Source organism: Dromaius novaehollandiae, chromosome 3, assembly GCF_036370855.1.
Source record: "Dromaius novaehollandiae isolate bDroNov1 chromosome 3, bDroNov1.hap1, whole genome shotgun sequence".
NCBI classification, from domain to species: Eukaryota; Metazoa; Chordata; class Aves; order Casuariiformes; family Dromaiidae; genus Dromaius; species Dromaius novaehollandiae.
Window position 1 is genome coordinate 89,584,842 of NC_088100.1, and position 15,782 is coordinate 89,600,623.

Sequence of the window (15,782 nt, forward strand, 5' to 3'; positions counted from 1 at the left end):
TTGAGTAGTCAGGATTGTTTCAGACTTGCTGCCCATGAACTCTTCCTAATGCCATTCAACTTTTTTCTTCAATTCATGAATAATTTATTCCTCCACCAGCTTTTCTATTCTTTTGTGTGGGGTGATACTGTAGATGGCAGACAGATAATACAGACGGTACAGACTGTAAACGAGCAATCTGTAGTCACGTGGTTTATTCCAAATGACGTTTTTGAATGCTACATATTAGAACTGTTTTAGGTTTCTTTGCTATTTCCAAATTCATTGAATTTTAAGGTCAGTAAACCATTATGTCAGATATTTTTTAAGGCCAATTAGGTATACTCAGCAGCTGAAGTTAAACAATATTCAAGTTATGAACAGACTGCAAAATACTTCATTATATTTTTACTATAGAAATACATCATCCTGATTTCCAAATACAGAAGAAAAATACTTAATGAACCGTACTGCATTGTTTGTGTCACAGTTCTACTGTCTTTATCTAATAACGGTTCTATTGTCCTTATCTAATAATGGTTCTAGGTCATGAATAGGATTATTTTATATGGTTATAAGATTCTGTATTTTATATGGTAATAAAACTTCCTCAGTGTTGTAGTTAAAAGCGCTCTCTTCCGTAATTTAAGAAAAAAACATGTTATCAGGGAAGTTGTCTTTACTAGAAATGACTGTATGTGGCATAAGCAAACAAAAAATTGTAGAGTGATGGTAACTTAGGAAAAGAAGATAAACAGTAGGGGACAGTAGTGATTTCAATCTGGCATATCCTTTTAATTAAAATCACCCCCCCCCCCCAATACTTTGCTATAAAATGGCAAAGCTGGCTGGTGCACTGGATTGATTGATAATACCTTTCTGTGCTTTTGAAACAGTCTAGATTGCTATACAGAGTTATAGGGTGAAAGAGAAATATGGTATTTCATAATGTAAAAGAAGCAACTTGGTATTTTATTTGCAGAACTCTGAGCACATGACAAAGTAAAAAGAAAAAAGGGGTCTGCTATAGTATTGGATATCAGTAGCAAAACTAGGCACAGACCTTGGGAATCCTCGTATATGCATGTCTGTCCTTGTTCATAGCACCAAAGTATTTGACAGCTGTTCACATAACAAAAGGAGTGGAAAGCTGGAGGATCTCTCCCATCAGGAAACATTCAGAAAGAGATAGTTGGGTAAATAATTGATAAAGGTGACTGTGACAGCTGGATATTCATATTTGTCATGAGGGTGGAGCAAGAGTAAGATTTTTTTTTATCAAGTTTCATATCTATAATGTATATTCAATTACGGTAGTTTCTTCCACATAAAGGGACAAAGTCTGTCACTTTGATTACTTAAATTTGGAGTAGACAAAGCACTTAAGAATAATTCTCTAGGGGGCAAATCTACAGTGGCAGGAAGATGGAAAAAGTAACCTGCTAGCTATTACACATCTCTAATTGAGGGGCCTTTAATTTTGACAGAGGAAATTACCAGGAACCCTGCTTTTCTCAATCTAAAAATGATTGTAAACAGAAAGTATGATTTATCTATGCTGTATTTTGCCTGCAGTGTGATTCACAAGCTCCGTTAGAATAATTCATTCTTTAAATTATTCATCGTGTTTCCACCTGGTGGGTTCCGTTGTCCTGAACTCGAACAGACTAAATCAGCACTGAAACAGCTTGCTGCCGTCCTCAGATAGCTCTGCAGCGGCGAGGGCCATGCCCCTCGGTGCCGCAGAGCCGCCCCGCTGGGGACGCCCTCCGGCCTCGCCATGCTTCAGGGCCGTCCCTTGCGGCCCGCCGCTCCCTCGGCCCAGAAGACCGGCGCGCCGCCATGGGCCACGCGGCGGTGGCCGCTGACCGTTAACGGCTGCCTGCTCGCCCCGAGAGACCGCCACGCCCCACAGCCGGCGGCTACGCCGGAGCCCAACTGCGGTGCTCGGCGGGGGGAGGGGGCGCCGGTGAGGCCGCCGCGCCCCTGAGGCGTCCTCACCCCCGCGACTACATTTCCCAGTGTGCCCCGCGGCGGGGGTGTCGGCAGGCCGCCCGGAACGAAGCGCTAAGGCGTGCCTACCGGGGGGGGTTGTGTGTCTCGAGCACCGCCCCGGCGCGGGGGGCGGGGCACGCTGGGAGCTGTAGGCGGCAGCCCCGCCTCCTATTGTCGCCTCCGCTGCGGCGCGTCAACAATAGCGGCGCCGGGGGCGGCTACGTCCTCTCGTACCCAGCAACCGCCGCTGCGCGCTCCCCCCTCTCCCCCCCATTGGCGGGGCCGAGAGAAAGGGGCGTTGTCGCCGCCGCCATGGCCGGTTGTTGTCAGTCGGCGGCAGCGGGTTATGGCGACGGCGGTGAATGAATTCTCCGGGCGGCCGAGGGAAAAAGAAGGGCTCAGCCGGCTCCAGCTCCTCGGCCCCGGCCGCCGGGGCCTCCCGCTCCGCGCCGCCCGGGCCGGCTCCCCCTGTGCCGCCGGCGGGGGCGGCGGCGGCGTCCCCGCACAAGCGGAACCTGTACTACTTCTCGTACCCGCTCTTCGCTGCCTTCGCCCTGCTCCGCTTCGTCGCCTTCCAGCTGGGGCTGCTCTTCGCCTGGCTCTGCGAGCGCCTCTCCCGCGGCGCCCTCATGGCCGCCAAGGGCAGCAGGGCCGCGGCCGGCGACGCGCCCGAGCCCGGCGGGGCGCCCGAGACGGTGCGGGCCTGTCACAAGCGGGCCTTCGAGTGCATCTCCATGGCGCTGCGCATCGACGAGGACGAGAGAGGTAGGAGAGGGCCGGGGCTGGGGCTGGGGCCGGGGCCGGGCGCCGCCGCCGCCCCCTCCCCCCGCGCCATGCTGCCCCGGCGGCACTGCGGGCCCGGCGGCTTCTCCCGCTTTGTGTCGGGCAGTGGCGCGTCGGGAGGGCTGAGCGGGCCCAGCCCGGGCAGCCTGCTCGCCGGGTCGTTTTATTTACCTGTTTAACTGCCTCCGTAAGAAGTACAGGCTTGAAAGGGTTGGAGTGGAAGCTGCAGTGCCCTGCTGCCGCCTCCGAGCGGGATCTGCTTCCTGCCTCGCTTGTTGATGAAACAAGGTGCAGGCTTGATCGAGAGGCTGCGGCCCGAACGGCGTTTTCGCTGCAAAGCAAGCCTTTGCACTTCAGTGTAATAATTGTAAATTGCATTTTTAATTCACAGGTCTGGGTAAGGTGGTTAAGAATTACGGGTGTGTGCGTGTGTCTTTAACTAGATTTCGGTTTAACCAAGTCACCTGGCCAACACAAGTCCTCAGAACAATACTCTAAGTGCATCCTTTAATGTACTGTCTTACAAACTATTTAAGTGTTTAGGTGAGTCTTCTGGAAGCTTGGCTCACAATCTGCCCATGTTGGGTCATCTGACTCTTAAGGAAAGAAGTATTTATTCTTATCTTGGAAGTTGCTTTTCTAATACACTTTTTTTTCTTAAGCTTTTTTGCACATTTGCTCTTAAAAATATGGCTCTGCGACTAATGAACCTTAAGAAGAGTGTTTGGGGTTCGACTAAGCGAATGAAGGTTTTTTTTTTTTTTTTTTTTTTTTGTCTAGAGGATTCAAACAAGAACAAAAACAAAAATGAGAGCAATTGCTAGTATATTTGATCTAGCTGTTTGGTCAAAATGCAGCAACACAGCTCTACCAGTGTTTGAAAGGTAGTCTTTTGGGACATGCTGTCCTGAGTTTTAAACTTCCCTGTAAACATCTGTATTTTCTCATATATGCCCTAATATTCAGTAGAGTTTTAATGAAACGGTGGTGTCCTAGAGAAGGAGGTTAAAAATATATCGGGGATAGAGCTTCTGTAGAAGCTTCATGTTGAGTGCATCATTAGGCGATGGATGTTTCTTGCTTTGCATTGACAGTTTGGGGGTGGCAGTGGTTGGCTCTGGAAGAAGTATGTGCAGCAGGGTTAGGTCAGAGAAGATCTGGAATACAAGAGAATTTGAGGGCTGCAGGAGCAAAGCAAGAAAGAACTCGAGGCTCAAGGTAGCTTAAAACTTTAGTATTGTTGATGACTGCTCTGAAGTGTAGCTAAACCTTAAATTACCAGGCACCTGTTATGCTGTTGTGTCTTATAACCATTGATGGTTATAAGTTATAAGGATTGAAAGTTAAACCTTCAAATCTTGATTCTTATCGTGTTGTGTGACTTTTTTTATTTTTGCTCTTTCTGGAGTTATCGTATTTGAATTAGTTGTACGAGGTGAACACTTAGTGAGAAAAAAGATCCCTGCTGCTAACACAAGCAGCTGCAAAGCTGTTACAGCCCTGCAGCTGTAATTTTCATTCTGCTGGGAAAGAACTTGCTTTGTTTTAATACATAGATTTGTTCTTTGCTTATTTCTCCTTATGGGTCATAGGACTGGAATACATGCATACGTCTGAATGTATTTGTTATTTAAATTTTTTTTTATAACTTTGAATAGAAAGGCATAGTATATGAAATGGTTGATATTTCTGAAGTGTCTCATTCTATTAATTATGTGGAGTTCTTGCTATTCTGGAAGCTGTGTGCTTCAGTAATTATGATAACACTTGTAATGTTAATTTTTATGCTCCTAAATTGTAAGGGAAACTCATGTTCTTTTTTGGTATCTTCAAAATCAGGCTTAATACTCCACTTTTCTATGGGACTGAGAAGGCAAGCCAATGATTTCTGAAGAAGTGTGTGGGTTTTCTTTTTTTGTATTTTTAAAGTCTTAGTGACTGAAAACTAATAAGTTACTCTGTGCACTTTCAGAGCACTGTCTTTGCCAACAGGTCTGGTGTGTTGCTTTTAAAACTTCTCTAGCTAGAGGGTGGGCATGGGGTTTTATTAAAATGTTTGGCATGTTCACAACTGCCCTTCAGAATTCTGTAGGCAAAGCTGACTTGAATCATTTTTAATTTGATTTGTAATAGCTATAAGCAGCATTAGACTTGCACTGAAGTTGAAACTTTCTGTAGGTGACAGGGATGAGGAGAAGTTTAAAGAAGGCTACAGGGAGGATCAAAGTTACTCAGCCTGCATTATTTCATTTATATAGTGTTGTCCTTAACAACTGGGATGTGGGAGGCTGGCAGGAAAAGTACAGTAATAAAATGATTCCCAATGTGTGTGATGTACATAACTATAGGAAGACGCTGCTCCGGTAGCTTACATTGGTAAGAAGAGCAAAGCATGGAATTACCAGCACAGGGTAATTTGCCAAATATTGCAAACAGATTTTGCAACTGGAGATGAGAAAGAGAAAGCCATTAAGAGGATTCTGGAAGTGTATTTAAATATTTTACTGACATTCAAATTTTCTAGAAAATAGATTTGGGACTGAAGTTCTCAAAGTTTGAATGCAGAAGCAACACAGTCGCTCATAACTGGCACTTACAAATAGCTCTGTGAAACATTCTTATCTGAAACTAGGCTGACAATATCTGATGACCTTGTTCTAGACATTTTTGCATCTTTTAGCACTAGTAGCTTGTTAATGCTTGCCAGGTTTAAATTAGAATACCTGATGATATTCCTTTGTAGAAAGGGATTCTTAGTGTAGCATACCTAACTTTCAAAAATATATTTCAGTATGCAATGAAGTATCTTCTGGATGCAGAGTATCTACAGAAGGGGGGGGAGAGATGAAGTAGATCTGAGTATTTTCAATATCTTTCATTTGCTGACGTGGTATCAGACAGCCTAGGGTATGTATTGGTGTGTTCATTGTTTTATTTACTGTAATGTCCACTTATGAAGTTGTGCACTGTGGTGTACTCTCCATTCTACATGCATTGTGCTTCATGCAAAGGTTGACAGATACCTGCAATACTAAAAATTCATGATAGGATGAACAATCAAGGAAATATACCTATGAAAAACAAGCTGATACCATACAAAAGTTAGCTAAAGATGGAGCACTGCAGAAGTTGATTGTCAGAGGAAAAGATGTCTCTCATTGCTTATCTTCTTGAATTGTCATGTTCTCAGTATTGGATGTCATTGGAAGATTCAGAGGAATATTTTGGTTTGGTATGCTAAAAGAAAAACTGTTAATTTCAATATTTCTGCTGAGAATACATGTAGTTTAGAGCTTTTTAAGGGAAGTGATCTCTTTAAGGTGGTTGGAGAAATATTCTTAAAACAGGCAAAAGTGATTTGAGGCTGGTGTAGTTCTTATTTTTCATGGAAAAGCTTATTTGAAACTAAGTAGAAATAAAGTTGGCAGTGTCCCTTTAAGTGTTTCTTTAAATCATATAGTTTTATTCAAATATATGTTCCATCCTCTTGTTGTATGCAGCATTATATGGAACCATTCCTAAACTTTAATTCATTACAGAAAATAATGGGTTCACTTCCTTTTTAAGCAGGACAAAAGGAACAAGCTGTTGAATGGTATAAGAAGGGAATTGAAGAACTGGAAAAAGGAATAGCTGTCATAGTTATTGGTCAAGGTAAGCCAGTTTTGAGTGCTGTGGAAAAGATTTACCATATTGATCACTACTGGTTATGGCTTTCTCAAAGTGAGGAATCAATAGTGCTGAATATGACAGGCACTAGGAACTGTCTGCTGTGTGAGCACATAAAGGTGTGTTTCTCATTCTCGTTTGAGCTGTAGGTGAATACTGGTCCATTTTTCTTCTATCTTAATGTTGAAAGGTGTAGCATTTATATGTCTTGCTCCAAATGGTTTCAGGCTATCCAAAATCATAAGCAGTTTGTGAAAATTCCTAAGTAAAATAGCTAATTTCTTAATACTTTGGCATCCCCATTATGCAAGTTCCAATTTGATTTGCTAAAGTTGAGTCATGGATGCATTTGTGTTCTCACACCTGCAGAATTTTGTATACCCTTCAATATAAACAAACAAACAAAAATTTCTGGAATGGTCTAGTACTGTGTTTCTGAATAGCTTATGCCAAAATATCTGAACACTTCCAACAAAAGAAAAAAGCTGTCTATTGTATAGGGAAGCATTTTAAGCTCTAGTATAGAAGCAGATATGTACTGTGCAGAAACATTTGTAGTGAAGGGCTTACTGAGAATCCCTGTCCTCAGAACATTTTTACCACCCCCCCCAAAAAAAAAAAAAAAAAAAAGCCCAAAAACCTGTAAAACTTCACACCTGGAACTTCTTTCCCAGGTCACTATTTTGTTTCTCTACTATGTTTTTAAAATTTTTTGGACAGTATATATTGACATGTTACTTCTACAACAACAACCTGTCTGACTGAGCATAATTAAAAAACAAAAAAAAAGTTTGAATTGGACATTGTTTGTAGGAAGTAATATTACTGTCTGTAATTCCACATGCTTTGAAATGTAAAGGGACACAGTCAACTGAATTTAAATCTGTTAATTTTGCTGAAGTAATTTTTTTTGAATTGTACTTGCCTCTCACTCACTTTTCAAGCTTTTAAAAAAATCTTTCTTACTTGACAGCTGTTTAGAAAAATGCAAAGAAAAAGAGTAGATATTGGGCTCGCATGAAATGTCAGAGAATATGCAAAACAACACATTGCTAAAGTTCCCCACTCTGTACAGTCAATGTTTTAAAGCAGATAGTGACAGCTAATTTCAAAATCTTGATTAAATATAAAGCCTTAGGATATATTTTTTTTCTGATTTTTTTGCAGTGAAGTTCCTCAGTGGTGAGGGTAGATAAGGGGTGGGCGGAAGAGGAGGGAAGGCTGGATGACAGTATTCTAGCACTTAAAAATTCTAATTTGCCAATTTCTGATTTAATATTGATTTTTCCCTGTAAGGTGATCAGTGTGAACGGGCTCGACGTCTGCAGTCTAAAATGATGACAAATTTGGCAATGGCCAAGGATCGCTTGCAGCTTTTAGGTACCTGTTACTATTCATGACTTTGGAAAGTTTGTCATTATTTGCACAACTTCACGTAATACACTCTTTTAAAATATTACTTTGCAAATTTCAAAGTGAAGGAGTCATTGTATGTATAGGGTCTCTTAAGTTTGGTTATAGCTGAGTTTAATATTTTTCAATGATTTTGTTGGCTTTTGAAGCCAGAATTTCATGATTCACTTCCCTATGCCTTAAAAAAAAAAAAAAAAAAGGGGGGGGGGGTGCAAAAGTAACTGAGAAGTCTGTATACTGTGGCATGCTTGACTTCACAAACTGAGGAGGCCTTGTCTATGCTGGAGTGAATTTAGAATTTCCGTTAATTGTAGTACAACTTATGATGTATTGCTGATTGTGAACACTTGATTATGCTATTGTAAGTGTAATTATTTCCTATTACTGTTATTTCTGCTTTTATGTTTATAACATTTTTCTTGATTATTGCACGTATTGTAATAACAGTTCTTCAACATTATGTAGACCATAAGGTTATGAAATCCTAATTCTTGCAGTCTTCAGCTAGTCATGTTCTATTTTAAGACCAGCAGGTAAGATCACGTCTTTTCAGAAGCATGATGATGTATAGTTTTAGCTCTATCAAAATTAATTGGTATATCTGAGTTCTTAATGCACTAAATAAAATGTGGAGCTTGGAAGAGGCATCTTACTGTGCATGATAAACTCAAGTACATGTGTTGGTTCTCCCCTAAAGAGCAATAAATATCCTTGTTTCCATTTTACTGACTGAGCTGGAAGCAGTTCTAAAGTTCTAGGGTTGGAATGCACAACACAAAACTGCGCTTTTTGAGGTGGCTTTTTGTTTTGTTTAGTTTGTGCATGTGCTGCTTTCATCTTGCATTGTGTTTAGAGCGCTACTAAGTTAGCCTTAGAAGCCTATAGAGCAGTCAGGAAAGCTCATGTTCCTCTTTTCTGCTACACTTAGTGATTCTTAGGTCTTAATCGGTGATTGACAAGGAAGTTATGATGGCCACAAGAAAGTGAATCCTTTTTGTTTTCCTGGAGTTCTTCGTGTCCTTAGCCCTTTTTGTTAACATGTGAAGGGAACATTGGGTGGAACAGGCTTCCAGCTTCTATCTTTTAGTATAGCTTTTTGATAGTAGAATCTCAGTATATTCAGAGAAGATATTTTCTGCTCCCTATGGTTAGGGCTGACTCCCAGAGGGAATATAAACTGAGGAGCGAAAGAGTGGAAGTGATTTCACACTAACCATCATTGACAAGATATGGCCTGTTGTTGACATTCTAATTATAACAAGTAGCTAGGAATTTTTTTTAATGTTGCTGTTCTCTAAACCTTTTAGTAGCAATGTGTGTATTAATTTTGTGGCTAGTGCTTCATCCTTGTTTGTCTCATTGTAGTAGTGCTTGTGGATGGGTTGCTTACCTGCCATGTTCTGACTGAGAAGATAAAAAGCGTAAAAATTACAGAAGCACTAAAGTTGGAGTCAAGCTAGTATATTCAGCTTTAATACCATAATGCATGATTGTGTGCTATTTGTATTCATCATCCAGAGTGCAAGTTGAAAGGTGAATGGATAGAGTAGTGTTTATTGTATAATCAGTTGGTATCAAATATGTTTTTTTGAACTTTGAATTCAAGTGACATTAGAAATTATGTTAAATTTAGTACTCTATTCTACATAGATTCTTGTTCAACTTACCAGTAAGAATCTGCCTCAGATGATGTACTTGAGAGCAAAATTAGGATAGGAAGGAGCAGGTGAAATACACATTTTCCCTTTATGAAGGAAAATGAGGCTCTTCAGAGAGGTTTTACAATTGACTTAATCCCTGCAAGCTTGAATCGTCATGGATCTGTTTGAGCAGTATTTGTTAAACCATATAACCCACTTTAAATAGTTTAAAGCATCTGTTTTTGTCACTTCGCATGTCATTTTATACGGACCCTGTAGAAATTTTAGGTAATTTGGAGTTGTGTTGCTTGTTCTGCGATTTTGAAGATGGCTCTTAATGTGTGACCTGTAGTAATACAGATAGTTGGTGTTTAAGTGGCATATAGACACTTTTCTAGTTCAACTAAATCTGAGGCTTTTGAAGCGACTACAATTTTTAAAAATAATTTGCCCCTGAATCCAACTCTTGATGTCAAGCAAAAAGGTTTTGCAAGGGGAGGGAGTGTTCTTGCCCTGTGGAATTTCCCTGTTTCTGAAGGAAAAGTAGGTAAGTCCTTCATTGTGAGATAAAACAGACTTAAAATAGGTAATAATATCAAATACTTCATCCTGTTTGTTAGGCTAATACATGACTGCAGATTACCTAACTGAAATTCCATCCAGCCAAGCAAGTAACATTGGTAATAAGCAGAAAGTGGAAATTAAATCACATGCATTATGAGCGCCCCTTAAAAGCACTCAGCGCTTTGATTTTGAGGTGTTTTTGACCAGGAGGATGTAGCTACTTATCTTGGATATTGGCGTTGCTATTTTGATCTCTGTCTTCATCTTGAGTCTAAATTACTGTATTGTACTCTGTTTAAAGCTATACTATGATGCTACTTGGAAGCTGAAGTTATTCCAGATATGCCTCAGAGCACCTCAAGGTGACTTGATCATTTTGGCAGTCCAATGACAATACTGAGTTATGGTAGCTACCTGAGAATTTCCAAATTCTACTATATTTGAAGGGCGGATGCCCCTATTTTGGTAGGGGATGGATGTACTGTGGTTTAGGGGGTGTTAGCTGTGCACAGTTATTTAGATGAGTGGATAAATCCTACTCTGACAGTCTTTATAGACCTGATCTTCCCAGTGATGGCCTGGATGACTGATCACTCATGTTAGAACCATCATATTTGGTATATTTAGAGTTACAGGAGGAGATTGCTTGAGGTTTTATGTTTTGACTGTAGAAAACAATATCCAGTGCAATGCTATTTAATTCTAAAACTATGCAGGTTCTGTATCAATCTGAGTTTTCCCATTTCAGAGGCCCTTTCTGTAGGGGGGTGGATTTTGCCAGCACAAGTGCCTTTCTGTTACTACATGTAACTTCAGTATTTTGGTTGAAAGAGGTTTACATGCACACAACTCAAGTATCTTTCACCAGTGTCCTCTTTGGTAATAATTCTGCCCAGGCTGAGGCACGGGGATTCAATGGACACCCTTTGGAATTCTCCCATTTTCTTGGAGGAGATGGTGTTTTGCTTCAGCTTTGTGTTCTGGCATAAGTTTTTAAGAAGTGAAGTTACCTTTTAGTCAAATCCTAGTGTCACTTAAATGAGCAGACAGCTACAGTGGTTTTTATTCACTAGGTTGACGGAGAAGTTAAAAGTTGAGTGAACTGCGGTGGTAATTGCAGCTTCTGTAAGATTTATGTCAATGTTGCTTCACTAAGGAAAAAAAGAGGAATGAGATTCTGTAATTTTATTTATTTATTTCTGGAGACATAGGAAGAAAGCATTTAAATGGAAGGAGATAAGATGTCCTGTTAATTCCCTGGGATAATATTTAATAAATTTATTTTCTTTATTCCAAAGCACTGTACAGCTACACTGCTTCTTAAGAAAAGTGGTGTATTTGCATTATGTAATTTTATGTGGCATATTGAAATGGCATGTTAATATGTAACATGATGGGAGGACACTGTAAACTGAAACTGGACAACAGTTGGATTACACAGAGATGTATGGATTTCTGTTGCAACTTCAGAGTTCCTGAGTATGTGGAACTGTCATGGAAGTATAAGAGTTGATCATTCTGGTAAAACCCCAGACTCAAACTATAGTACTGAAGCAAATAGCATTTCCAGAATTCCTGCCCAAGCCAGTTTACTGGGGACACTCACTAGAGTTTCTTTATAAAATTCAGAAAGGCTATCCAAAACTTAACAGATTACCTGGTGGTTTATCAAGTCTTTGAATAGTCATTTTGTTTCCTGAGCTTCTCTGCATACTTTCCTTTCAGGTTGCATGCATTGGGCAGGGAGTGGATTGTTCTGCCATCACCTGCAGTGTGCTGTGACACTGTGGGTAATCATACTAAGGGGACTTTTTTTTTTTTTTTTTTCTTTTAGAAATAAACTTACAGAACTTGGGCTTGTTTGCAGACTGCTCTCGTATGACTAATTTTCAGTTTTAGTCTGTTCAACTCTTCACTGTGTTCAGCTTAAAACTCAGTAAGCTTAGGGTGCACACATGCTAATCTGAACTTCAGATTTTCATGCTCGCCTAGTTATAGAGTTTTCACCCTAAACTGCATCTTGTTCAATTTGGACATTATTATTAAACCATCATTTAAACCACTAGGTGTGAAAATGCTTTTGGGGGAAGCTAAGCTATTGAGTGATCAGGAGCAGACAGACGAAAGAAATGGAGCAGAGAGATGGGAAAAAGAATTGTAATAAGCTAATAAGTGGAACTAATGAAGTGTTTTTAGCTTATTGGTTGTCTGATCTGCAAGCTCTGAATGGTGCTCCTCCCTTAATTTGAGGCATATATGGTCTTGTCTGTTTAGATTTTAAGTAGAATTAAGCTTTTCTTGCAGTATGTGCTTTCATGTTGCCAGAGGTTCTTTCTCTTCTACTTGGTCACTTGTTTCCCTGCAGCTTCTTGGTTACTGTTATTAAAGAAGTTGAGGCAAGTGCAACAATGTATGGCTTGCTTTTTTAGAAAAGGTGTATTTATAATAGAGGGGGTGGGGGGAGAATAAAGGTGGGAGAGGTTGTGAAGGGCCTCAAAAGTGAGACCTAGAGGTTTTTGACTACTATGAACAGTAGAGAGCAAATAGTCTTGACACTTCATTCTTGTTTTTTGGTTTGAGGCCTTACTCTTCTCTCTGATTTATGCTTTGGCTAGTTTAACATGACTTCTTAGAGTTAATTTCTTTCTCCTTGATCTTTAATCTTATAAATCTTTTATTAAGATGTTACTAAGTTAATCCCCTTAGAGAACACTGTTTGCACGACAATTTTATAGACTTACTTCCTAGGCAATTATATTTCTAAATACAGATTTCGTTTGAAAGACATCTCATTAACGTCTAAGTGATGTCTTGCTTGAGTAGATGAGGTCTGTAAAAAGTGGACTGGTTGTTACTACTTCAGTGAAGCAATTGATATGCAAAAATGTAGTAACTTCCTGCTGTTGATCAAAAGTAACACCTCATGGAAGACTGAGAAATGGGTTATCTACACAAATCATTTAATAGCATTGAGTTAATCTTGACCATTGCTTTTGGGAAGTAACTACAATCACTAGACTGGGAAGGTTGTTTTAAGTAACTCAGTCATAAATGGCTAGCTTTAAAGCTGTTTGCAGTCATGTACACACTTACAGAATTTCCTTATAAGTTTGTTAAACATGTAGATTAGATAGAAATATTCCTTTTATCTCTAACCCTGTGTCAAATAGAATAAAACCAAAGTAGACTTTTGAGTGTTCAAGATACATAAACTTTCTTGGTTCATTTTTGTTTTTTATTTGTTTATTTTGTCCTTTTTCCTCCCCCCTTCTGTCTACTGCATAGAGAAGCTGCAGGCAGTTTTGCAAATTTCCAAGCCGCAAATGGAGGTCTATAATGACAGTACTAACCTGGCATGCCGCAATGGACATCTCCAGTCAGGTGGGTTTGGTTTCACCAGTGCCTAAGTATTAAGGGGATGTCTGTCAGTTTCTTGTATATTGCAAGGAAAAATATGCAATGCTATGTTCTGGCCCCAGAAGCTTTTTTTAAATTTCATATTCTGTTTCATATTTCTGTTTTTCAAGGCTTTATATAAAATATTTCATCTTTTCTATGGTTTTGGTAACACTGTTTTATTTTGTAGCATGCAGTTCGGTCTTAAAACAACTGTCCTTGTTCCTTATTAAATCATATATTAGGATCCAAAGCTATTTACTAAGACAACATTTTAGCAAATACTTCTCATGTTATGTACTTAAAGGAATTAAATTATAATTGTTTTAGAAATGTCAAAAATCAAGGGCATCAGCAAGTTACCACTGCTTCTAGTGATAGGTTATCTATTATGCCTGCATAAATAGTTCTTGCTTTATAACATCGAGAGAGTGAATATGCATTTGCATGAAGTTGCTTTAAGTTTTTTTTCTTTAACTCTGAAAAAGCGATACACTTTCTCTGACAAGTGAGAATGTTTTTATCTTTTCCCAAGAGCCTGTACAAGAATATAGAAATATAAGTAGTAAGCTTACTCTTTATCTGTACATAAGAGTAAAGTTATTATTGTGAAGTTTGAATTGTTTTCAAGGAATGTTTTAAGGTAGCAGTAAGCTCCTGTCAGAACTGTGGTCTCAGCTCCTAATTCATACAATGGATTATAATGATGTTAAGTACTATTGAGAGTTAAGAGGCAATGGAGTTCACAAAGATCATCTACTGCATAAAGAACAGTGTTCAGTTTTTAGAGTAATTAAACTTGAAACTTAGTGTAAACTACATGCCTTTGATTTTTTTAGCTTCATTTCTAGTTCTGAAGGCATCCTATTGTTTGCTTTTTCTTCTGATGTATGAGGAAGTTAAACTAGTGGAACAATGTTTTGTTATTCACTTTAATCTTACTAGTTCAGTTTAGTTTGCATTTGTAGCTAAAATGGCTATTGAAAATAAGTTCCTAAGTAGATTGAACCTTTGCTTTAGAATGAGCCAGTACAACTCCTGTATTTTTACCTAGTTGGCTGATTGGAAATTGAATGAGTACACATGTACACAAAAGTTGATAAGATGCTCCATCTGATTCAGTATGAACAGCTTTTTCTCTAAACTCTTCCCTGCTGGCTTTATTTGTACTGTTTTGTTTTGTTTTGTTTTGTTTTTTTTTTCCCCCGCACCTCTTCTCGGAGTTGGATGCTCCAGGAGAAGGTTAGACTGAACTCTTGTTCCTCTTAAATCTGTCAGTTACTTGAATCTGTCAATAGCAAAGCATAAAGAGTATCCATTGATATCTGTTGGAAATGAAGAAACATATTGCCAGCTCTGTGGCAGGTGTCTTTTATTTACAGAAATTCCTGCAGCAGGGAGGTGATTGTTGCTGGTAGACTTTTGGAAAGTGGTGCTGGTGAATTTACCCATATAGAGTCATACTTCTATAGAAGTGTTCTATAGGAGATGGATGACTGAACCACTTCAGAACTGTGCAGGAAGGAGCGAAGACACAACTGCAAGGGGCCATGATCTTCTGGGGATGCCTTTCCCTGACAATCTGTCTCTTCCTGCTTTCTGAGAAGCTTACCTTTCCCCTTCTCCAAGGCTGCCCCTGGAGTTGAAGAAATTGGAAGCTGTGGCAGATATGTGTTGCAGGGGCCCTCCTGGGGGAGTGCAGACTAATAGAGAAACTTTCACTTACCCCACCTCGGTGGGGTCTGAGAACAGGCAAAGAGATTAAAGAGCAGGCAATCAAAAATAGTTAGGTACCAAACTTCTGTTGACTGGTTACTGTGGACAAGACTGTAAGAAGCTTGCTCCAATTCTTCCATCAGAAGGCAAATTTCAGATTTGTAACAGCTTCTGGAAGTCAGAGATTTACCTAAAGTATTGACTTCCTGCAGGTGTGAGATCCTGGATATTATCAGGAAAGTCAACCTATTAACTGTCTTGTGAATTTCTTAACAGGGTGTTGCTTCCTTCTGGCTTTGGCTTCCCAGAGCTGATGTTCATTCCCTCTCGAAGGGGGCTTCTTTGTAAGAATATGCTGGTGCTATACTTTTCTTTCTTAAACTACTTTATCAGTCTTGCTTCAATCTGTTAATTACCTTGTCATTGTTCTTCCCTTATACATGTTGTAATAAAGGTGTTGTTTTCACAACAACAGTTGCACACCTTAAAAGTACCAGGGCATGAAAAATAAATCCTTCGAAAACCCATACAAAATCAGCTTGTAAGAAGGTTGTTGTAATTGAAGAGATAGACTACAGTGGTACAGAGCTGCAGGGCTCTAGGTAAATTTAAGGGTTTTTTGTTTGT

General features: G+C 39.7%; 1 protein-coding gene across 6 annotated transcripts in view; it reads left to right on the forward strand.

Moving 5' to 3' along the window:
* The first annotated feature begins 2,122 nt into the window (after positions 1-2,122).
* The window catches only part of SPAST (spastin), a 42,161-nt gene continuing 28,501 nt past the window's right edge, over positions 2,123-15,782 (forward strand). Inside the window, exons 1-4 of one of the 6 annotated variants that reach the window (XM_026102568.2) lie at positions 2,124-2,739; positions 6,325-6,411; positions 7,723-7,806; positions 13,329-13,424. In XM_026102568.2, coding sequence (XP_025958353.1) covers positions 2,337-2,739; positions 6,325-6,411; positions 7,723-7,806; positions 13,329-13,424 — 670 coding nt within the window. In that variant the 5' untranslated portion in view covers positions 2,124-2,336. Of the gene's footprint in view, positions 2,740-6,324; positions 6,412-7,722; positions 7,807-13,328; positions 13,425-15,782 lie in introns of all 6 variants that reach the window. The other 5 variants (XM_026102569.2, XM_026102571.2, XM_026102570.2 and 2 more) reach the window with 5 other exon arrangements.